We start from the raw sequence: 23,778 nt of genomic DNA on the forward strand, positions 1-23,778 counted from the left end.
TCTACTGTTTTATTTTTTCAGCTTTATTGAGATATAATTGACATAACACTATGTAAGTTTAAGGTATACAACTTGTTGATTTCATACACTTATATATTGCAAAATGATTACCACCACGGTGTTAGCAAGCACCTCCATCACATCACATAATTGCCATTTGTTTTTGGGTGTGGGAACATTTAAGACCAATAACATTAGCAACATTCTTTTACTTTTATATATTCCAATTGCAAACCTCTTGAAAGCTAGAATTAGGTTCCATAACTCCTTCGTATTCCCTAGGATCTTGGCAGAATTCTGGGCACATTATAAATTTTCCGACTTTCCCAGGGATGAACTGCAAACCAGATCATCAAAATTTTGGCAACAGCAGCATAAGCCTGGTATCCAAGACCTTTTCTGAAAGAAAGAGCACTAGTATAATGGATATCAGGTTGTTTTCTCATGATTTGCTCACTCACCAAACTCTTAATTCCTACCAAGTTGTTTCATGGCCGCTGGGATTTTTCACCCCAACTTTTGTTTCAGTCCACCTCCTCTAACTCTAAGAGCCAACTCAATCGCTACTTCTTCTGTGGAGAAAACTCCATGACCTCCTGAGAGAGAGGGGACTGCTCTTTCCTTTGTGTTTTGCTACTACTGGTATGCCACCTCTTCATAGCATACATTGTACTGTATGAAGCACGTGTGTGTGTGTGTGTGTGTGTGTGTGTGTGTGTGTGTGTGTGTGAATTTATAGGGGAGTCTGGAAGGCTCTCATTGCCATCTGGTGGGGAAGATATGTGTAGCATATGTACATTTCATATCATGGCAGTGTAGATTTATGTGAGATGTGCAGGGTATTTCATGTGCAACATAATATTGAGTGTGATAGGCATTCCCTACATAATGACTTTTATATTAGGAAGCGGAATAATACAGTGTTGTTGGGGTCCGGGCCTAACAGGTCCAGGGGTTCCCAAAGGTGTGGATGGAGTCGGCGAAGAATGAAGGACACAGAGGCAGCGTTCAGTCAATCATCATAGCGAGGTTCTCTAGTCTGGATTTCCAGCCAGGTCTGTCCAGGTTCTCTTGCCATGTTCTGTGTTTTATTGTCTTGTTACATCAGTATTTATACCAGTTATTTTAATCCTATCAATTTCTATTCCAAAGGTTAGGGTGTTTCTTATCTCTATTCCAGGGAGTAAAGATTATGTAGCTTAAGTGTGATTGTTTGTAGTTAAAGTGATTAACTACCCGCCTGGCACTTAGTTAAGGGGTTTTACTGATAAAAATCCTCACCTGGAGAAACAACCTTTCTCGGGGAGGTGGTCCTGTTTAAAACACATAGCGTTAAGAGGAGGAGCAAACATATGCCATATATGCCAGGTCCCTTGAAACATAAGCTGTGCAGATGTTTCTTCCCTGCAGCAACTGTGTCAAGCAGCAAGGGTGGATCAGCTTCCAGCACAGTGTAGGGTAGGAAAAAGTTTTCCTCTACCTCCTTAGGGTCCTGACTGGGTCTGAAAATTAAACTGACAAAAACATAACCTGGATGTGTGCCCTGACTGGAAATTGAACTGGCGACCTTTCAGTGCATGGGACGACAATCTTCTTATAAAAAAATAAAAATAAGGCCCTGGCCAGGTAGGCCAGTTGGGTAGAGCATTGTCCCAATATGCCAAGGTTGCAGATTTGATCCCTGGTCAGGATACATACAAGAATCAACCAATGAATGCATATATAAGTGGAACAACAAATCAGTTTCTCTTTCTCTCTAAAATCAATGAATAAAAATTTTAAAAATATTAAAAACATACATAAGACAGAAGAAGAAATTAGGTTGAACCAGATAACCTCCTGAGTTCATGCTCTCTGAAATTGGAAGGTAGGATGGAAGAAATTATCAAGTAGCAACAAATGGAGTTTTTATATTTCCTAACTGAACTGATGAGCACGAAAGTTCTTATCACACATCACTTACATTTTTTTCATTTAGAAAAACCACTTTAAACTGATTCTCATCAATATTCTTGGTATGAAGGAATTTGACTTTTGTTAATCTGATTTTATAGACCACCTATCATTTATTATATATGAGTAGGTAGCATTATAAACGAGAGCTTATGCCTAGAAATCATTTTGATACATGTCCCTCCTGTCTTCTATTTATGAGCAGCTGTGGGGTGGTTCTGTGTGTAGGATTAAGAAATCCTGAAATTATTGAAACAAGTCAGATGTTTTTATTTTCAAAGCAAAAGATCACACCTAGTGAAGTATTTATTTACAAGCTTCACAACAAAACAAAAGATTGAAATAAAAGAAAACTTTCAAGGGACATAGTCATAGAAACCATCTGAATGCCACAGCTTTCCCAACTCCAGGGGCCAGAGAACATTATGAAAGACACAGAAAAGTTGATCTTGTGCTTGTAAACATTTGTAGATTAAGGTTATAATGACCAATACATTACAATGAAAGTTTCAAGCTGAAGAGAGATGCCCACTTTGACTACTTGGTGTGTCAGTCCACTATTTGAACAATATGTCTAGCAATATACAATACTTTTGTGAAAGATTTATTCAAAACAAAAACAAAACAACCATGTGTGTGTGCGTGTGTGTGTGTGTGTGCATGTGTGTGTGTGAGAGTGTGTGTGTGTGTGTGTGTGTGTGTGTGTGTGTGTGTGAGTGAGTGTGTGTGTGTGTCCCCAGGACGTGCTCATTGATTTTCAGAGAGAGGGGAAAGGGGAGAGAGAAACATGGATGGGTTGCCTCCCAGATGCACCCCCATCAGGCATGGGACCTGCAACCTAGGTACTGCCTGACCTGGAATCAACCCAGGACCTTTCCATGTGCCTACAACCAACTCGGGCCAGAGCAAAAACAACCATGTATTGTTGTTTTTGTTTGTTTGTTTGATTTAAATATATTTTTATTGACTTTCAGAGAGGAAGGGAGAGGGAGAGAATTATAGAAACATCAATGATGAGAGAGAATCTTTAATGGGCTGCCTCCTGCACGTCCCACAGTGGGGACCAAGCCCGCAACCCTGGCATTGCCCCGACCGGGAGTCGAACCTTCACCTCCCTGCTCATAGGTAAATGGGCCACCACTGAGCCACGCTGGCCGGCGAAACAACCATGTTTTTAAAACCGAAAGTGAAAATTGTTATAACTTGTTAGTGATTAGCCATAAAGACACCAGGTCTGCTATTCCGGAAAATCACTTTTAGAGAAAATCGCCATTTGAGCAGTTTTCTTTTTCTTTTTTAAGGAACCAAGCCACTCACCTGAGCGACACCCACTGGGAATAAGGCAGCACCCACCTGGGGGACGGCACCCGGGAGTCCCGCCCCGCTCCCGGGGTTCCGGACGCTCGGCTCGAGCTCCCCCTGGAGCCGCCGCACCAGGCTTCCGGGAAGGTCGGGCACTTTGGACCTGGGGTGCGGCGCTCGGCGGGCCGAGGCGGGTGAGTGGGGCGCCCCGTTCCCCGACTGCCATCCCTGCTCCCAGGCGTCCGGGGCTGGAGAGGCCCTGAGTGGGGAGGGAGGAGGGCTCCCCGGGGCCCTGGACGCGCGCGATGACGGGGCCGAGAGCGCCCAGGCGGTGGCTCTGCGTCCCGCGCCCCCCGCGCCCCTGAGCCGCCCGCTTCCCAGGTCGCTGGGGCGGGCGACGTGCCACCGAGGGGGCGCGTCTGCCCCCGGGCCCACTGTGCCCTCCCTTCGCTGACCCTGGCCTCTAACCCCGGCTCCTTAGTTTGCTTTGCTTCTTCTGAGAAACTGAAACTTAAACTGGTGTGCGTTTCCCCGCTGTTCCTGCAGTGCGTCTCCAGACAGTTCTTAGACAAACTGATTCTTCAAGGAGGTGCACTCTTCCTGGCAGGCACAGGGTTTGGCAGTCACGCCTCACTTCTCAGAACAGGCAGGGATATTCTTCTCAGAGACATCCAAAGGAGAATATGAGGTTTCCCTGTCTATAGAACACACATACGTTTCTTAAAAAACTCTGTATGTGTATCACCATTTTAACGAATTACCTCCTTCTTCCTTTCCTGCCCCCAATCTTTTCTGTTGCTACCAGGCATGCAAATGGGAAGGTTCCAGTCTCTTAGAACTTGTCCCACAATGATAAGAATATATTAGAATAGGTGGTAGGTGGAGGCGATTTGTATTGGTTTTGTCATTTGTGGCGTAACCAATTACCCCTGACTTAGTAGCTTAAAGACCACACATTTATTATCTTAAAATTCTGAGGTTAGAAGCCCAACCTGGGTCTCACGGGGCTAAAATCAGTGAGTCTGTAGGGCTGCCTTCCTTTCTGTAGGCTGTTGCGGCGAAACTGTTTTCTTGCCTTTTTTCCGACTCCTTAGGCTGCCCACCTTCCTTGGCTCAGTGCTGCCCTTTGCCTATCTTCAAAGCCAGCAACATTCCATCTCTCTGACTGCTCTGTTGTCACCTCTCACCCTGACTCTGGTCTGCTGCCTTCCTCTTCCATTTTAAAGGCCCATGGTAATTACATTGGGCCCCACTGATAATCCAGGATGATCTCCATATTTTTGAAAAAAGTGTATTTGTATTGATTTCAGAGAGGAAGGGAGAGGGAGAGAGAGATAGAAACATCAATGATGAGAGAGAATCATTGATTGGCTGCCTCCAGCCCACAGCCTGGGCATGTGGCCTGATGGGGTCTAGAACCATGATCTCCTGGTTCTTAGGTCAAAGCTCAACCACTGAGCCATGTCAGCTGGGCTGGAATTCTTGAATATGTATTTCTTACAAAAAGGTGTTCTCTACATAACTGAAATACAATGACCCAAATCAGGGAACTGATACTGAACATTGCTGACATCTAATTCTTGGATCCAATTCAGATGTTGCCAGTTGTCCCAATAATATCCTGTGTAACAAAAAGACCCAGTTCAGAATCGCACGTTGCGTTTAGTGGTGATGTCTCTGTAGTCTCTGTCTGTCTGGCACAGTTTCTTGGTCTTTCCTGTGCTTTTATGAACATGACACTTTTGAAGTCTGTGTAATGTTTCTTCATGCTTAGATTCAGATTGTGCATCTTTGGCAGGAATATCATAGGAGTCATGCTGTGTTCTCAGTGCACCCTATCACATGGCATAGGATTTACGGTCACCACGTTATTGACTTTGATTATTTCATTCTGGTGGCGTCTGGCTGCTTCTCCAGAATACAAAAGTTACTCTTTTCCTCTTTGAAATTAATAAGGATTTTAATTGTGGGGAAGTATTTTAAAATTCACTAAATGATCATTTCCTCATCATAATTTTAACTTATTTATTTACGTCAGTATAGACTCATATGCTCTGGATTGAAATTGTTACGGTCCTTATTTACTGGTATGCTTAATTTCTTCCCATGTTTGGTCAGTGAGAACCTCCTTAAGCTGGATCCTTTTTTTTTTTTAAATATATTTTATTGATTTTTTACAGAGAGGAAGGGAGAGGGATAGAGAGTCAAAAACATCGATGAGAGAGAAACATCGATCAGCCTCCTACTGGGGGTGTGCCCGCAAGCAAGGCACATGCCCCCGACCAGAATTGAACCTGGGACCCTTCAGTCCGCAGGCCGACGCTCTATCCACTGAGCCAAACCAGTCAGGGCAAGCTGGATCCTTTGACCTTGTTGCATGTCCTCATCATTCTTTGAGCACTTCCTTGCTTTTGGAACCATAAGGTGCTGTCTTGTATCTTTCTCTCTCAGTCCTAGAAAGGCTAGAAGACCAAAATAGTAATCTTTTAAAAGGGAGCATATTATGATTGCGATGTTACTACAAAGGAATGTTAATACCTATCATTTTCTACTACTTTGTGGAAAAGCAAAAGCTTTTTAGAACCCTTTTATATATTTATAGGTGTAAAGTTACTTGAAATACAGACTTTGTTTGGATAGAAGCCACATGATAATAAAGAATTTGATGACGGGGGGAAGATGTAGCAAAGGAGAGATGTTTTTTTCCGTAAAAGGGTCAAACTTGTTATTTCCTTCTTATTGAGTTTGTGTGTATATACTGTTTTTAAAATATTAAACATTTATGACATTAGGGAATCATGGCGGCTGGTGAAGATATAAACGAAGTTATGAAGAAGTATTTGAAAGATGAAGAATTTATGACATGTGGACAAAAGCAGGTAAATAGGAAAAATCACTGGGTATTATAAAAAATTAATTTGTATACATTTGCTTTTCAGTGAAGCATGTTTTATACATTTTTATCCAACATTACCTTGAATTTTGGAGGGTATTAGGGTTTTCTGAAATAGTTTTACTTCCATTACTCAAAAGTTAAAAGAAGAACATATTTCTGTTTTGTCTTTTCCAAGGCTTACAACATTAGTGCTTTTCCCCTCCCTCCCTCATTTCTTTGATTTACACCCAGAAGTTAAGAGCATAGTTAACAAGAGGGAAGGGAGGCTCAGGTAGCTTAAACCTTTTACCCATGCCATATATCTGGCATGTCAAGGTAGCAAAAAAATAAAATGAAATCACAGCATTTAAAAAACAGTTTTCCCAGAGTAGCAGATGTGCAATTTGAAAGTCATATTGTAGTCATAAATAGCTGGGAGAGGAGTTGATAGAGCATTGGACTTAGACTCAGAAGACCTGGGTCTCAATCCTTGCTCTACTATAAAAATTTCTGTGACTTTGGTCTGTGTGAAAGGTGGTTTCCTTGTTTGTGAAATGGAGATAATAACATTTGGGAGTGATAGGAGATGTTATAAAACACATTTATTATTCACATGATTATATTTATTCTGGGACTGTCTAATGTCTTCCTTTGCTTTGTTCAGGGTGAGAGAAATTTAGCTTCTTTAATTCTTTTAGAAAAATGAGGTCAGGAGCTGTTTAAATTTTTGGTGCTATTTTATATATTTTTTTGTGTCTTTTTTTTTTAGGAATTAATTGATCAAATATTAAAGGAAAATATTTACTTAAAGATGGAGATCCAAAAGCTTGAAACGGAGTTACAAGAGGCCCCCGGAAGCTTTCAGGTACACCTTTACTTATTTTATGTATCCCATTTTTAATGATGCCATTTTTCAGAAAAAAAGGATGTCATAATATAAAATTCAGTTTTAAAACATTATGGTCATCCATGGCACCACTGTTTGTAATAGTCCCAACGTGAAAATAACCCAGTGCCCCTCCATAGTAGAGTGAGTTCATAAATTGGGGTACACTCACACAATGACGTACTACACAGAATGAGAATGAACAGTTGCATCTAACATCATGGATGAATTTCATGAACACAGTGTAGAGCCAAAAAAGGAATGCTTCCACTGAAATATAGCACAAAAGCAGGATGTTAGAAGTTAGCATGATAGGAACTACAAGGTGGGAACTAGAAGGGAACCCAAGAGGCCTCTGGGTGTTGGTTGGTCATGTTTTGTTTTTGATCTGGGTGCTGGTCACCCGTGTGTGATCACTTTGTAAAATCTCACCTTGCTGTACACTTAGGATAATGCACTTTTTGCATTTATGTATACATTAGCGGAATTTAAAAAAAACACACACAAAAAATGATGGTCATTTTCAATCACTTTTGGGCCAAATTCTTGGTCTTTTCACAAAGTTTTTTTTATTGTTGTTCTCATCCAAGGTGCTACAGTAATTTAAATGAGTTGTACAGTTAAAAAAAAAAAAAGAATGTATATCTTCATTAGTCTCTCCTAAATTTTCCTGTATTTGAATTAGACATAACTTTCACCCCCTTTTTTCTTCATAACAACTCATAATTGTTTCTTTATTTTTTAAAATATATTTTTATTGATTTCAGGGAGGAAGTGAGAGGGGGAGAGAGAAACATCAATAATGAGAATCATTGATCACTGCCTCCTGCATGCCCCACACTGGGGATCGAGCCTACAACCTGGGCATGTGCCTTGACCGGGAATTGAACTATGACCTCGTGATTCATAGGTTGATGCTCAACCACCGAGCCATGCTGTCTGGGCCATAATTGTTTCTCTACATGATTTAAATGCTTAAAGCATTGCCATTTTTTGTCTCTGAAATGGGGAATAGGATATTGAATATCAGGAAGTGCAGTTTCCCATGTTTATAACACTTAGAGAGAAGATTTAAGATTCTGGCTACTTCGGATTGGAGCCAGAATCAGTTAGTCTTAGAACTTACAGGGCCTTGAGAAACCAACCAGCTCGGTTGATCCACTTTATTGAGGACTGAAGCTGTGGCCGAGAGGGCATAATGACTTGCTTTCTGCTACAGTGTGTTCAGGACTAGAATCAGGTATTCTCACTCTCACTCCAGGAGCGCTCAGAGATATTGCAGGCTCAGTTCCAGAACACTGCAATACAGCAAATATGGCAATAGAAGTGAGTCATGTGAATTTTTTGGTTTCCCAGTACATATAAAAGTTATGTTTACACTATACTGTAGTCTATTAAGTGTGAAATAGCATTATGTCTAAAAAACAATGTAATTCCTTAGTTAAAAAATACTTTATTGCTGAAAATGTTAACCGTTATCTGAATCATCGGAGAATCGTAATCTTTTTGCTGGAGGAGGGTCTTCGGTTTGTAAAATATGCAACATCTGCGAAGTGCAATAAGCGAAGCACAATAAAACCAGGTATGCCTGTGTACTGGATATCTCTATATAATTGGGAAACACTTTGCCTTTTCTCAGACATTGCAGATTGTTTTGAAATTGGAGTGATGGCAATCAGAAATTCCACTGAAGTCATATGTAGGTATACAATGAGTATAAGATTAGATCAAATGACTCAATGAATATTTCTAATCTCTTCATGATAACCTTTTATTTCAGCACTGGAACTAGAAATGAAAACGCAAAATTCATTTGTGCATTTATGTGTATTGTATAGATCTGTTGATTCCTTTGATTTTTAAGCAGCTAAGTATAACCACTTAACTTTATCCTCCATATTACAAATCTTGTTGATAGTGTCCCTTCACACTTTTATAAACCTAAGTTGTGGTATTGGTTAAAATTTTGATGGGCAGGTAGTGGGGAAGGGAGAAATTAAATTTGATATATTTTAAATTATATAATTCAGTTTTCAGACCATTTATTCAGCACAGCATTTTTAAAAAACTGCGTTAGGATCATATGTATAATATAAAGTTTGGGGAAATTAATATGTTTTACAACTTCATAATTTTACGGCTGAATAATTGCCTATAAAAGAGACACAAGGAAAAGTGAGGCTTTAAAATTAAAATGGGAAAATGTGAAAAATAGGTGACATTTTGGATATGTTGTATTCTTAACTGCAGATATGGACATATCATGTTTGTTTAAATCATTATTACTAAAAGTTGTAATTGTAACCTCGACCACCACATGGTACATTTTAGATGTACTTTCTTCCATGTATTCCTTTGTATTTTTTTTCCTTTGCATTTTTTAATGTTCATAAAAAGCTTAATTTATTAAAAAATAAACTATATAATTCAGGAGTCTTTCTTTTGGGATGAAATTTTCTGGGTTTGCTATCAAATTAACTATAGTGTACTCCCAACTCCATTTCCTACCTCTTTGCAAGAAGAATAAACATTCTGTCTAATGATTCCTTTGTGAGTTAGCCTATTATTGGCACAGTTGTTTAAAAGGTACTTTCATGAAGGACGTAGTCTTTAGATACAAACACTATACAATATTGACCAGTTTAAATATTGATTAGAAAAAGTGAGAGATTATATACTTATAATTTGATCTGTGAAATAAGATGAAAGGATCAGCATCTGATTGCATTACTGAGGACTTACCTGGGCAGAAGCAATGACTAACGTTATTAAATAAGACCACACTGAGTATTCTGTGGGATTTTGAAATCAGTGGAGAATGAATTATTGGGTGATCAGATCACCTTATCACTGGAAGGGCTTAAGTTATTTCTTGTCTTGATTTTAATCAAACATTTCATTTTGAAATAGATTAAAGAGGATATTCCCGAAACAAAGATGAAATTCACATCTTTAGAGAATCCTGAGGATGACAGCAGGTTTTCAAATATCTCCTGTTCATTTCAAGTGAGCTCACAAGTTCCTTATGAGCTACAAAAAGGAGAAGCACTCATCACCTTTGAAGAAGAAGAAGGTATGACGAATGTTCAACATTGTGACCAAGTTACCCTTGGAAAGCACTTGCACTTTCAAAGAGCTGTCCTAGATATTTGACTATTGCTTTACAATCTTACACATATTATTTCATCCCATTCTCAAAGTGAAACTCTGAGGCAGGTATGACTATCCCCATTTCATAGATGTGAAAACTGACTTTGAGACATTAAGTGACTTGAATATGATCACTCATTGAAAATGCAATGGTTCTGAGACTCAAGCCCAAGTGTTGTGATGTCCAATACCAGCATCTTTCTATTCTACCGGGCACTTCCAAATGATAATACTGATGTTTTAAGGACATAGAGCTCTACACAGTTATCAGAGAGCTCTCACAGACATTATCTCATTTTATACTCACATGACTCTGTAATGTAAGAGATTTACTATTTACATTTTATAGCCAAGAAACAGATTCGCAGGTGTTTATGTGATTTACCAAAGGGCGTATGACCAATGGATGGACAGAGCTCAGGAGGCAGAGATGTGGGATGGAACCTGATGTTTGCTACGTTCAGCCATGGTATAGGGTCTTGTTTAGAGTTGGGAGCACCTTAATGAGGAGAATCTGGCCTTTAGTGTCATACTTGCTAGAAGTGTGAATTGGGTCGAGTTCTTTATAAATCTCAAGATTTTTTATGACAGGCTTTGTGGTCATACCTACCTCATGGAGTTGCTTTGAGTATTAAATGAGAAATGTTGATAACATACTTAGCACAGTGTCTGACACATAATAAACACTTAGTCAATGTTAGCTGTTATTATTGCTACAAGTTAGGAATTTTCCAGATAAGAAACGAAGATAGGGAACTTTAAAGAAGATAGGGAACTTGCTCAAGGTTCATACAGTTAACAAATTGCAGAGCTGAGAGCCAAACACTGAATACCTATTTACTTTTCTACTGAAGCAGCATTCCTCTGAGCAGACCACCATATGTCAAGTTATGGGGTGGCCTGGGGCAAGGGTGGGCTAGAAGAGGTCAGTGGGGGTGCGGGAGTGGGGAGGAGACATATGAAATACTTTCAACAATAAAGATTTTAAAAATAGCCCTGCCCGTGTGGCTTAGTGGTTGAGCTTGCCCTGTGAACCAGGAGGTCACGATTCAATTCCCGGTCAGAACACATGCTCAGGTTGTGGGTTTGATCCCCAGTGTGGGGTGTGCAGGAAGCAGCTGATCAATGATTCTCTCTCATCATTGATGTTTCTATTTCTCTCTCCTTTCCTCTCTAAAATCAATTATATATATGATTTAAAAATTAAAAAAAATTAAAATAAAGGTGGTCCTTCAGGTTTTAGCCCTGTCACCCCCCCCACCCCCCAAAAAAGTTATGGGAGGGGTCAGATGGTCTTCACAAACCCTTCAAGTGCTCTGATGCTGTTATTGTAACTCATGTCTCCTGGTGTTTGGTCCATTACTTTAGCCTGAAAGTAAGTGTTAGAAAGAAAGGGATTCAAGAGATCAAGAGGTACAACCTTCCAGTTATAAAATAGATAAGCCATGGGGGTGTACTGTACAGCATAGCAACTGTAATCAGCAATATTGTATTGCATATTTGAAAGTCACCAGAAGAGTAAATCTTAAAAGTTCTCATTACAATAAATGTCTTTGTTACTTTGTGTGGTGGCGATGGTCACTTAGTATGGTGGTCAATTTGCAATATATACACATATCGAATATAATGTTGTACACCTGAAACTAATATAATGTTATATGTCAGTTTTACCTTAATTCAAGACAAAACAAAACAATGGCCTTCTAGCAGGTCAGTATATACTCATACTATTCGTTCACCCTGGGTCCACCCCTGCAGCTGAGGGTGGAGTGGGAGACCAAGAGCCGTGCTGGCAGTTGGCCGTGGGCATTAGGATTAACCTGAAAGACTGAACTGAGGATGTGGGAGGCGGGGATTCTGCACAGGAATTACCTGAGAAAAGTATTCTCTTCAGAAACAGCTGCATCACTGCTTCCTCCACGGGCATGGCTCTGAGGTCCTGGTCTCCTGGGACAACTTTGGGTTTATATAATTAACAGGAGTTGGCTTTTGACGGTCAGTGTCACAGAAGTTGAAGCACAAGTGGTTCCTTTCAGCTGCGTCAGATCACCAGATGTTGGAGGTTTGGGTGTGGGGAGTGAGAGGGAAAGAGCATCATTTAAGTATTACTTCATTAATATTTTCTGTTATTGTCCGTTGTCATTAACAAAAAAGTCATAATTCAAGAGTCATATCATAGTACAATGAATGTGAATTCCCACATGACAAGGCCCTGTCTTCTAGCCCAGTTTCTCTCTTCCTCCAGCTGTGGTGTGCAAGCTGGTTGCCATAAACACATGCGAGGTTTATAAGACCAGGAGTGGGCATCTCTTATTTTCATGACAAATTAGAGCAAACAGCTCTGAATACTAACTGAAGAGTTATAAGCTCTCATGTCACACAATGAAAAATAAACACACCCACATGCATTTTAAATGGACACACAGTTGCTGTTTACAATTCCAATGATTTTTGGCATAATTATATTCCTGAGCGTCTCTTATTTGCACGGATACATTTAATGTGATAGTTTTGTGATTGGCACAGGAAGGCTCTCAACTTGTCAATGAATTATCTCAAAAACATTTTAATGAAAGTAGAATTCCTAATTAAATATGGCAAAGAAAAAAAAAAGAGATTTACTCTTTGGTATTCAAGCCTAGGTGGTCTTTAATATGTAATCCTTGGGAAGGACAGAGAGAAAGATAAATATTTACTTCTGTGGTGCTTGTAACGTATTAAAAAGGAGCAACAGATGATACATAAGGTTGATTGTCAGGATAACACTGACCCACAAAGGCTTCCCCAGCTTACGCAACACAGAAGAAATCTCTGGCTGTGCTTCAATGTCCTAAGGGAAATCTCTGTTAATTGTCAACAGTGGAAAGGAAGGGTGTGTGACTACTGAAATCATGTATGAATTTCTGAAGAATTACTAGGCTCTTGATGAGAATTTCTACGTTGTATTTTTTGCTGATGTATTTTGTCATTAATATATCCTACTTTGGTGACAAGACCATTATCACTTGGAAATCCTAAGAAAAGTTTTCAAAATTAGATCCTTGAAAATGAAAGAAAATTGCCCTGGCTCGTGAGGCTTAATTGGCTGAGTGTCCTCCTGTGCACCCAAAGGTCGCAGGTTCAGTTTCCGGTCAGTGAACATGCCTGGGTTGCAGGCTCTTTCCCTAGATGTTTCTCTCTCCCTCTTCCTTCCTCTCTCTCTAAAGAAATTTTGAAAAACTTAACTAAAATTTAAAATATTTAGGATAGTTTGTTCTTTTTTAATTGAGTTTATTGCCGTGACACTGGTTATTAAAGTTATATAGGTTTCAGGTGTGCAATTCTACAGCACATCCTCTGTACACTGTATTGTATCAAGTCAAGTCTCCATCCAGGATAATTTGTTATTAAACCAAAAGGGTAAAAATATATTGAAATACTGGAAATTAATACTTTCCAATTTATTTTTCAGTTGCCCAAAATGTGATCAGAATGGAGAAACATCATGTGCAGATAATGGATATAGGTGTGGAGGTTATGGCGAAGCCAGTTCCATTAAACTCAGGAGTCAGATTCCAGGTAACATGGTGATTGAAACTTTTCAGAATTCTTTTAAACATGGACAGTGTTCTCATTCATATCTCTGAACATGAAATGATTTCCCAGGTTTCTGTAGGAGTGTCTAAAATGAAGGTCAATGTTACTGAAATTCCTGATGAATTGCCTGAAAGTCAGATGAGAGACAAGCTAGAACTGAGCTTTTGTAAGTCCCGAAACGGAGGCGGAGAAGTGGAATGCGTAGAGTATGACAAGCAGGCTGGAAGTGCTGTCATCACATTTGTGGAAACTGGAGGTATTCACATATTTAGAAAGTTAATAAATACTCTACCATTTCAGTTATGTTCTGCCATTTCTAAAGGTATTCTTTTTCTACTTTTTTAAAAAATAGTTGACAGTATTACATATGTCTCCTTTTTCCCTTATTGACGCCCCCTCCCTGCTGCTCCCTCCCCCCTCCCCAGGACAAGCCCCCCACGGCCCCAGTGTCTGTGTCCATTGGTTATGTTAATATGCATGCATACAAGTCCTTTGGTTGATCCCCCCCCCCCCCCCGCCTTCTCTCTGTGGTTGGACTATCCAGTGTTTCTTAGTGTTTGGATCTATTTTGTTCATCAGTGTATATTGTTCATTATATCCCACATATGAGTGAGATCGTGTGATATTTATCTTTCTCTTACTGGCTTATTTTGCTTAGCATAATGCTCTCCAGGTCCATCTGGGAATGCAAAGATGGTACAATATCCACAAATCAATAAATGTGATACATCACATAAACAAATTGAGAGACAAAAATCACATAATCATATCAATCAATGAAGAAAAAGCATTTAACAAAAATACAACATCTTTTTTTAAAAAAAATATTTTTATTGATTTCAGAGAGGAAGGGAGAGGGAGAGAGAGTTAGAAACATCAATGATAGAGAGTCATTGATTGGCTGCCTCCTGCACAACCCCTACTGGGGATCAAGCTGACAACTGGGGCATGTGCCCTTGACTGGAATTGAACCCCGGGACCCTTGAGTCCAGAGGCCAACACTTTATCCACTGAGCCAAACCGCTAGGGCCCAACACCTTTTCTTGATAAAAACTCTCAGCAAGGTGGGAATAGAGGGATCATACCTCAAAATAATAAAAGCCTTATATGACAAACCTACAGCCAACTTCATACTCAATGGGCAAAAACTAAAACCATTTCCCTTAAGAACAGGAACAAGACAGGGATGCCCACTTTCACCACTCCTGTTTGACATAGTACTGCAAGTGCTAGCCATAGCAATCAGACAAGAAGAAGAAATAAAAGGCATCCAAATTGGAAAAGAAGTAAAACTGTCCTTATTCGCAGATAACATGATACTGTACATAGAAGACCCTAAAGACTCCATCAAAAAACTACTAGACTTTTTCTACCTCTTTTATTTGGAATTTATAAGACAGCATAAAAATAGGGGGTTGTTTTTAAATCTCATAAAATGGTAGGTAGAGTCCTGAAAATGATTTTCATGAATGCTACTGAGAATGGTAATATTACACATAATGAGTACATATATCCTCATCATATACCAGGCATGGAGTCAGGTGTTATATATGTTTATCTCCTCTGATCAGCAGCACAACTCTGGAGGTGGTTAGAATACCATTTTATTGATGAGGAAACTGAGGCCTGGGGAGGTAAAGTAACTAACCCAAGATCACACAGGGGGTGTATGGCAGAGAAATTTACATATATATTTATTATGAATATATTAATATATATAAATACTAAACTATCTGTTTCATCCCACCTATTAGGACTGACAAGGGTCTCTTAGGTGAAGAAAATCGATAACAGGGAAGACAAGGGGTCTTCCTTGGAAAGAACAGGTAGACAGACATCTGTTCCCTTTTTAGATAGAAATGGACTATTACCAAATCATCTTAGGGAGGCTTACATTCTTATGATTAAAAATAGAAGATGCTACAGCTGCTTTTGTTAATTTGTTCAAGTGATCCTTAATGTCAAAAATCTCTTGCTCCAAGTCTTAGGGCTTCTGGGTTTGCACATATAATAGAAATCCAACATATAATTAAAAACATTGACTGATTAGTTTTTTTTTTCATAACAAAATAATCCATGCTTTCTAAAGAAAGTGGAAATAATAGAGAAGAGCATTAGTTTAGTAAAAATTGAGACATTTCCTTCCCTTTCGCCTACGCTGTAGTTACGATTAGATGTTTCTGGAATTGCTGGAATTGCTATGTTTAATGTTTTGAGGAACTGCCACACTGTTATTCGCTATGGCTGCACCATTTTACATTCCTACCAGCAATGTCCACATACTTGCCAGCAAGGGCCTGCACTCTTGGCCACTGTACATACTGCCGATCCAAGGTGGACTGGGGAGAGGAGAGAAAACCAAAGTGATTGGATATTCTTCTGTACTGTTTCTATTGCATCTTATGCTGTCTTGACACATTGCCTTTTTACCTTCTAGGAGGAAAATGCTGATAAACATAAACCTGATTATTCTTTGTTTTGGAGGAGACTGATGAATTTTTATTACTATTTGCCTTCACTTTTTCTCAATAGCATTCAATACTCCCCCAACCCCTTTGCTTAACATCATTATATAAGTTTACTGAGTATCATGTATTAGTTATAGGATAACTAACACATCCATAAACACATACACTATAGTATATGGTGTATACATACATATATAGTAAAATATATATTATAAAATATATATCAGATTCTAATCATAGTTTTTCTGGATACTTCTTTAGAAACTGGGCAACACTTTTTTAGAATGGGTGGGCTATTTTTTGCAGATGGTAATTACATTTTTTTATTGATAATTGCATTGTTTGGGGGGGGGTTGATTCTTTCTGTTGTGTTGTATCTTTATTTACTTATTTATTTATTTATTGCTTAAAGTATTACAAAGGGTATTACATATGTGTCCATTTTTACCCCCACCCTAGACAGTCCCCTAGCCTCCCCTATCCCCCAGTGTCTTATGTCCATTGGTTATGCTTTTATGCATGCATACAAGTCCTTTAGTTGATCTCTTACCCCCCTTCCTCCTGCCCCCCAACCCTCCCCGGCCTTCCCGCTGCAGTTTGACAATCTGTTTGAGGCAGCTCTGCCTCTGTATCTATTATTGTTCAAAAGTTTATAATGGTCTCTATTATCCATGAATGAGTGAGATCATGTGGTATTTTTCCTTCATTGACTGGCTTATTTCACTTAGCATAATGCTCTCCAGTTCCATCCATGACGTTGCAAATGGTAAGAGTTCCTTCCTTTTTAGAGCAGCATAGTATTCCATCGTGTAGATGTACCACAGTTTTCTAATCCATTCATCTACTGATGGGCACCTAGGCTGTTTCCAGATCATAGCTATGGTGAATTGTGCTGCTATGAACATAGGGGTGCATATATCCTTTCTGATTGGTGTTTCTGGTTTCTTGGGATATATTCCTAGAAGTGGGATCACAGGGTCAAATGGGAGTTCCATTTGTAGTTTTTTGAGGAAACTCCATACTGTCTTCCATAGTGGCTGCACCAGTCTGCATTCCCACCAGCAGTGCACAAGTGTTCCTTTTTCTCCACATCCTCTCCAGCACTTGTCGTTTGTTGATTTGTTGATGATAGCCAGTCTGACAGGTGTGAGATGGTACCTCATTGTTGTTTTGATTTGCATCTCTCAGATAATTAGTGACTTTGTGCATGTTTTCATATGTCTCTTGGCTTTCTGAATGTCCTCTTTTGAAAGGTGTCTATTTAGGTCCTTTGCCCATTTTTTGATTGGATTGTTTATCTTCCTTTTGTTGATGATAATTGCATTTTTTGTAGCTACTTGGGTGAGGCTATTTGAGGACATTGAAACTCTCTGCTTTGATTGACTCTGATAAATATTTCAAGAGAGAAGAATCTATCTAAACCTCAGTATGTTTGGTCTTACAGGTTTCAGAATTATGTACTTTGAAGTCTTTAAAACAGACTACAATTTCTTAAAATTTAATCACTCAATTTACTGTTTATTGTGATACTGTTCTGTTGGAAGGAAGCTTTAACTTAAAATGTTATGCTATAAATAAAGTAATTTTAAAAAATTTACTCCTAGTTGCTGACAGGATTTTGAAAAAGAAAGACTATCCGCTGTATATAAACCAGGACTGCCACAAAGTTGTTGTTGCACCGTACATGGAAACTCACTTGAAAAAGTTTCAGGTGAGGTCATCTCTTTTCTTCCATTTTTGGGAACTTACCGCTTGATCCCACCCCACAAAAAATAAAGAAAAAGTTGTGAGTCTGTTACTGTCTGAATCTTATTAAAGAGGGATATCAAAATAGTTTCCTCATATCTGCTTAGTGCAGAATGAGTTTGTCTTTTAAAAGAATCTTTTAGTGTACCTTATTTAATTTATTATATACTTTTAAAAATTAAAATTACTCCAATAATGACACAATATTTTTTTATGCAGAGGCATAGCTACATTTCTCTCTTGTGTCTACTGTCATTGGGCATTAAAAATAATGTTTCCTGCTCATTTTCTCTAAATTCATTATCTTTAATCCAAACCTGCCCCCCTTTTCTGTTCCTACTCAGGTGTTTATTTGTTTTTAATTGAAATTGTAATTTATTGACATATCATAGAAGTTTATTACCAATTAAAAAGGAGAGAATGGAGTAGGGAAATATTTATATACCTTAAGTAAAGGAAAAAATTTTTTTTCTTTTTACTGAGACAAACACAAATGATTGTGTTCATGATTTTTTTTTCTTTTTTAGATTTCATTTCATTTTATTTTTTTATTAAATTGATTGGGTTGACATTGGTCAACATGAACAGATAGGTTTCAGGTATGGGTTTCTATGTTACAAGATCTGTATATTGCACTGTATGCCCATCATCCAAAGTCAGATCTTCTCCTGTCACCTTATATTAGAACCCCTTTCTTCCTCCACCCCCCTTCCCTCTGGCAACCACCACACTGTGGTTTGTGTCCATGAACCTACTCAGCTCTCAAATGACACCACCATCTACTTAGTCCACCAACCTGAAAACTAGAATTCATGATTAGCTCTTTGTTTTTTAAAAAATATATATTTTATTGATTTTTTACAGAGAGGAAGGGAGAGGGATAGAGAGTTAGAAACATCAATAGGAGAGAAACATCGATCAGCTGCCTCCTGCACACCTCCTACTGGGGATGTGCCTGCAACCAAGGTACATGCCCCTGACCGGAATTGAACCTGGGACCTTTCAGTCCGCAGGCCGACGCTCTAGCCACTGAGCCAAACCGGTTAGGGCTAGCTCTTTGTTTTGCTTCAGCTTGAACATTCATTTGGTCACTCAATCTTGTCACTTGCACTGGCTTTTCTCTCAGCAGAGTTGCCTTTCTTTCCTTTATTTGTCTAACGCCACCAAAGTTGTCTTCCTGAAACTCAGATCAGACTCTGATATGCCCTTGCTTGAAAAATCTTACTGAGGTTCCCTGTCTTTCCTAAGATAACTCCGAAATATTAAGTAGGGCTTATCCATGTAAAGGTTTGCAATTCAAAGCTCTTAGCAAATTTTCTATTTATCTTTTTTACTTTCCTTTTTAGGTATTTTCAGGAATATCTAAGAGGACAGTGCTTCTGACGGGAATGGAAGAGCTCTGCCTGATGGATGAAGAAACTGTAGGGGATTACGTTAACATTCACTTTCAGCGGACGAAGAATGGAGGTGGAGAAGTAGATATGGTCAAATGTTCTCTCAATGAGCCTTGCATAGCATACTTTCAAGAATAGACTTATGGAATCATATGACAATTAGAGCTTCTGAGCCCAAATCACTATCAGTGTTTTACAAAAATGAGTACCTTCCTCCTTAAAAAAATTAAACTTTTAACTTTTAATTCTTAGTGTCCATATATTCTTAGAGACAAATATATTTTTATGGTTCTGAATTCTTCTTTGTTTCCAACTGTGCTGCATTTGTACAAATGTGAGAGCTCACTGTATTAAAAACACTTGTGTTCATAACTTATGTGGATTGGTGCCATGTCTGTCGAAATCAATTGTAAGTGATACAATTGTTTCCCTGCCACGTTGGCTGCTTCTATCATAGTCATGTGGGCCAATTCTGTTTTATTTCCTTCTTTTTTGGTAATTTATCTTTAATATTGAAAGTATTACAGATGTCCCCTTCCCCCCCCCCCCCCACTGACTCCTTCTAGCACCCCACCCTCCTGCCCCAGGCCCTCACCACACCCAATTCTGTTTTGACCCCAGCTCCATCAATATGCAGACTTGACTGTTGACATTTTCCAAAAGAATTGTTAAATTCAGCAGTTTGTGATTTCTGTAGACTTGACTGAATTTCCAAGGAACTTCAAGAGTGATCATTTCCTGTTTTCCTTAGTATTTCCACAGCTTCAAAGGTATTTCTCAAAGCCAAGTATGCCTTTCTTCTTGAACTTTCCTTCACCCAGCGTGTCAAGTGCCCTCTATTCTTTGCAAGACATCCCTTCTCCAAACAGAACTTGTAAAGACTAGAATTCTCTTTCTTTTACTCTCCTGGTTAAAAAAAAAAAATAGGTTTAAGGTATTGAAAACCTTGGAATGAAGAGAAAGGTAAATGCAGAGCTACTTATCCCCCATGCTTGGTGCTGGGGAATGCCTGAAGGGAAAAACACAGTACCTGTCCTTTAGGAGCTAAAACTTGAGCTGGAGAGAGACCCAGTTTAATAGCATCCCACTGTTTTAACTTGCAGAAACTTTAAGTGATAAAATTCAGGGTTCCTATTCAGAGAAGGTAAAATTACCTTATGTTAATAGTGTATGTTTCATGAAGCCAACAGTAGAATTAAATTCATATTAAAATGCTGGTAGAAATGAAATGGTTTTAGGAAAGATTCTAAACCTAAAACTACCCAATGCTGCTTGCCATCTAAAATAAATGAAGGAAAGCTAAAAAAAAAAAAAAACACAGACAAACACATGCTTTGTTTTTTTTCCAATATTTTATTTTTAGGTTTTAAAGTTGTTATACTATATCAGAAGTAGTCATTATTCTCTCACTTCTCTTGGAATGAGAGTTGGTGCCTACAAACTAGGCATTTATAATAAATCTTCATATTCACTGTTTTAGAAAAAAATTTCTCATTGTGTTAGTTATTCTTTGGAAACAGTAAGATTATTTCAGTTTCCCAAAATATAAGAAGAAAAATTGAAAGAACCTTATTTAATTCTATTGGTTTGGTCTCACTAGCCTGAGAGTATCCTTTTTAGTGTGGGCAGACTGCCAATCAGAAATAAATTTTTCCTAATATTTAGGACAATGTTTGAAGCAGTCATTTTTCTTTCTTTTGGGGGGCCTTCTTCAGGCAGTAAAATAGATAATTTTATTCAATTCTAAATTTGCACAGTTTTTTTTATAAATGTTACTTATTTTAGAAAATTATATCTTTTCTCTTTTCATCATACCACCCATGCGTGATATGGCTGGATCTCAGAAATCAAGCATTGGTTCCCTGCTTATTTCTAGAGTTTTAAAGATATTACAGGAGGAATGTTGTCTTTGAAAATCTTCCAAGAGATATTATATTGACTACTTAACGCATTGTATTTTAAGTTAGGAAAACTTAAATTGTGTGTCCAGGATGAAATAGCTCTTACTAAAGGTGTAAAAAGACATTATTCATATACTAGAGGCCCGATGCATGAAATTCGTGCAAGAGTAGGCCTTCGCAGCCACAGCAGCTGCCTCGATCCCTCCCTCGAAGCCCCTGGATCCCTCCCTGGCAGCTGTGGCAGCTGCCTGAATCCCTCCCTTGCAGTCACGGCTTCATCTGGAAGGTTGTCTGGAAGGATGTCTGGTCTAATTAGCATATTATGCTTTCATTATTATAGATAAGTCAGGAAAGATAGATCTGTGGAATTACAAGTCCCTCTTGCTGTGTGTGGATTTATCAGTCAAAGCAGGCTAGGTTATGCTGTGATTCCAAACCACCTCCCAAATCTCAGCGGCCTAACAAAATAAAAGTTTAATTCTCATTCATGTTGAATGTCTAACAAAGGTTGGTAGGGAATTCTGTCCTAATCATTGAAGGCCCCGTCTTAAGACATTCTTCTGGAATCCTGGAGGTGGGGAAACGTGATGTTGGAAAATCTTGCACTGACCTGTGTCATTTCCTCTCACATCCCATTGGCCAGAAATAATCACATGGCCTCACTGAAACGTAAGGAGACTAAAAAATTTTGTCTAAAAATGAGGAGGACCAGAAAGAGTGGAGCCAGAATGATAAGAAGCACAGTCTGTTTTGATCCTCTGGTCATCAATCTCTGGATCACTCTTCTTCACATACAAAATACACTCACCCCATCCCCAAGAGAGAAAAGCAAAAATTTCCCCCCAAATGGGAGCAAATTAAACATGCATGAATTCTATATGATATGTGGTAGTTTCTATGTCAGGTTTGAATGTTACTTCTCTTTATCTAGAGAAGTAACCACCTCCCAAATCTCAGTGGCCTAACAAAATAAAAGTTTAATTTACATTGGTGGAATTGTTACAAAAACCTGCAATAAACTCTATTACAGCTGGAAAAGGACAGTATGGGAGACAACAGTTACTAAGCCAAAGCCATTCTGAAATTCCACTGAGTAGATGTGGACTCCATACCCTCTGGACATGGAATTTGGATTGGGACACAATTCCATTCCCTGGAAGTTCTTCTCTTACTCATTGTTCTCAGAACTCCTGGACATGCTTCTTTTCCCATTACTCTCCTTGGCCATATCCAGATTGGGCATTCAAAATGTATCTTTCTTGGGCATCAAAAAGCTTTCTGACTCAGGATACTTCCAATGACCAATGTTTGGGACCAAAGTTTTTGAAATTTTGCACATTCACAGTCTACTCCTGGTGGCTAGTTAGCTGGTTTAATTTAAAAAAAAAAAAAAAAAATAGGGTTCTTATCTATTTTATTCTGGTCAGCTTACATGCGCTAATAGGCACACTCACAGTTTTTTTCTAGACTTACTTTTTAGAGTTACAATAATTCTGTTTTCTTGGCCTATTCTTCTCTCTCTCCCTTCACTAAACTGTGGGTACTTTGAGTCTATCAAGCCACTTTTAGCTTTTTTTTTCCTTGAGCCGGTTTGTCCAGTTGAAAAGGTTTACTGAATTCTTCAGCCTAATTGGTGTTTTTGCTTTGAGAGATCTTAATCTGCTCAGAGATTTAAACCTTGATTTGATCCTTGCCAGAAGGCAGTTTGTTATTTAATGGTCTTCTTAGTTTTATCATTTGAGAATGAGAAGTGTTGTTACTTCCAACACTAAAAGTTCCCATAGTTCTGGACTTGATTTTCTTTCATTCCTGCTTGCAAAATGGCTAATTATGCCAATTATGTTGCTCATTGGCCCGAGTATGGAAAGATCACAGTTTATTTCCTGCTCAAGGGCACATACCTAGGTTGTGGGTTCATTTCCCATGCCTGGCTGGGGCACGTTCAGGAGGCAACTATTCAATGTGTCTCTCATCTCTCTCTCTCTCTCTCTCTCTCTCTCTCTCTCTCTCTCCCCCCCGCCCCCTTGGTTTCCTCCCTTCCACTCTCTGAAAAAACAATGGAAAAAATATCCTCCAGTGAGGATTAAAAACAACAAAAAGGAAAAGGCCAATTTATAAGCTCATTTCTTTCGTATATTACTTTGTCAAGTGCTCCTATTTAGCAGATGTATACTATAACCTCACAGGAACTTCATTTCTTTAATATGACTTCTTCCTTAATTCAAGCTGGCTTTGTCCAGTCTAACAGCACTGACTCCCTTGCCTTCTTTCAACCAGGTCCTTTCACTTTCACACATACTGCATGTTCGCTCCACTCATCATTAAGCCCTTAGGACATCAGGCTCTGGTCAGCATCAAACTATCTTAAGAAAAAAGCCTCAGATCTGCCGATCAAAGGAACAGAGTTTTGGTCACCTTTAAAGACAACATCTTGACCTCAGTTGTGTTTCAGCCCCAGGCCTATGACAGTGGAGAACCCAACCCACCATACCCTCACCAAACCAGAACTCTGCCAAGGCTGACATCT

At 38.9% G+C, this 23,778-nt stretch overlaps 1 protein-coding gene across 1 annotated transcript; it reads left to right on the forward strand.

Annotated features, from left to right (window-relative positions):
• The first annotated feature begins 3,156 nt into the window (after positions 1-3,156).
• On the forward strand, positions 3,157-19,726 carry NMI (N-myc and STAT interactor). The gene is made up of 8 exons (XM_059704508.1): positions 3,157-3,449; positions 6,048-6,134; positions 6,900-6,995; positions 9,927-10,089; positions 13,618-13,724; positions 13,812-13,998; positions 17,815-17,921; positions 19,303-19,726. Exons 2-8 carry the CDS (start codon positions 6,054-6,056, stop codon positions 19,486-19,488), a joined length of 927 nt encoding a protein of 308 aa, XP_059560491.1. The 5' UTR covers positions 3,157-3,449; positions 6,048-6,053; the 3' UTR covers positions 19,489-19,726.
• The last annotated feature ends 4,052 nt before the right edge of the window (positions 19,727-23,778 follow it).

Source organism: Myotis daubentonii, chromosome 7, assembly GCF_963259705.1.
Source record: "Myotis daubentonii chromosome 7, mMyoDau2.1, whole genome shotgun sequence".
Classification (NCBI taxonomy): Eukaryota; Metazoa; Chordata; class Mammalia; order Chiroptera; family Vespertilionidae; genus Myotis; species Myotis daubentonii.

Excerpts from the sequence above, each read along its gene's own strand:
- NMI (XM_059704508.1), top strand. The coding sequence starts at position 6,054 with ATGGCGGCTGGTGAAGATATAAACGAAGTTATGAAGAAGTATTTGAAA. Across the intron at positions 6,135-6,899 it reads TGACATGTGGACAAAAGCAG|GAATTAATTGATCAAATATT; the intron begins GTAAATAGGAAA and ends TTTTTTTTTTAG. Across the intron at positions 6,996-9,926 it reads AGGCCCCCGGAAGCTTTCAG|ATTAAAGAGGATATTCCCGA; the intron begins GTACACCTTTAC and ends ATTTTGAAATAG.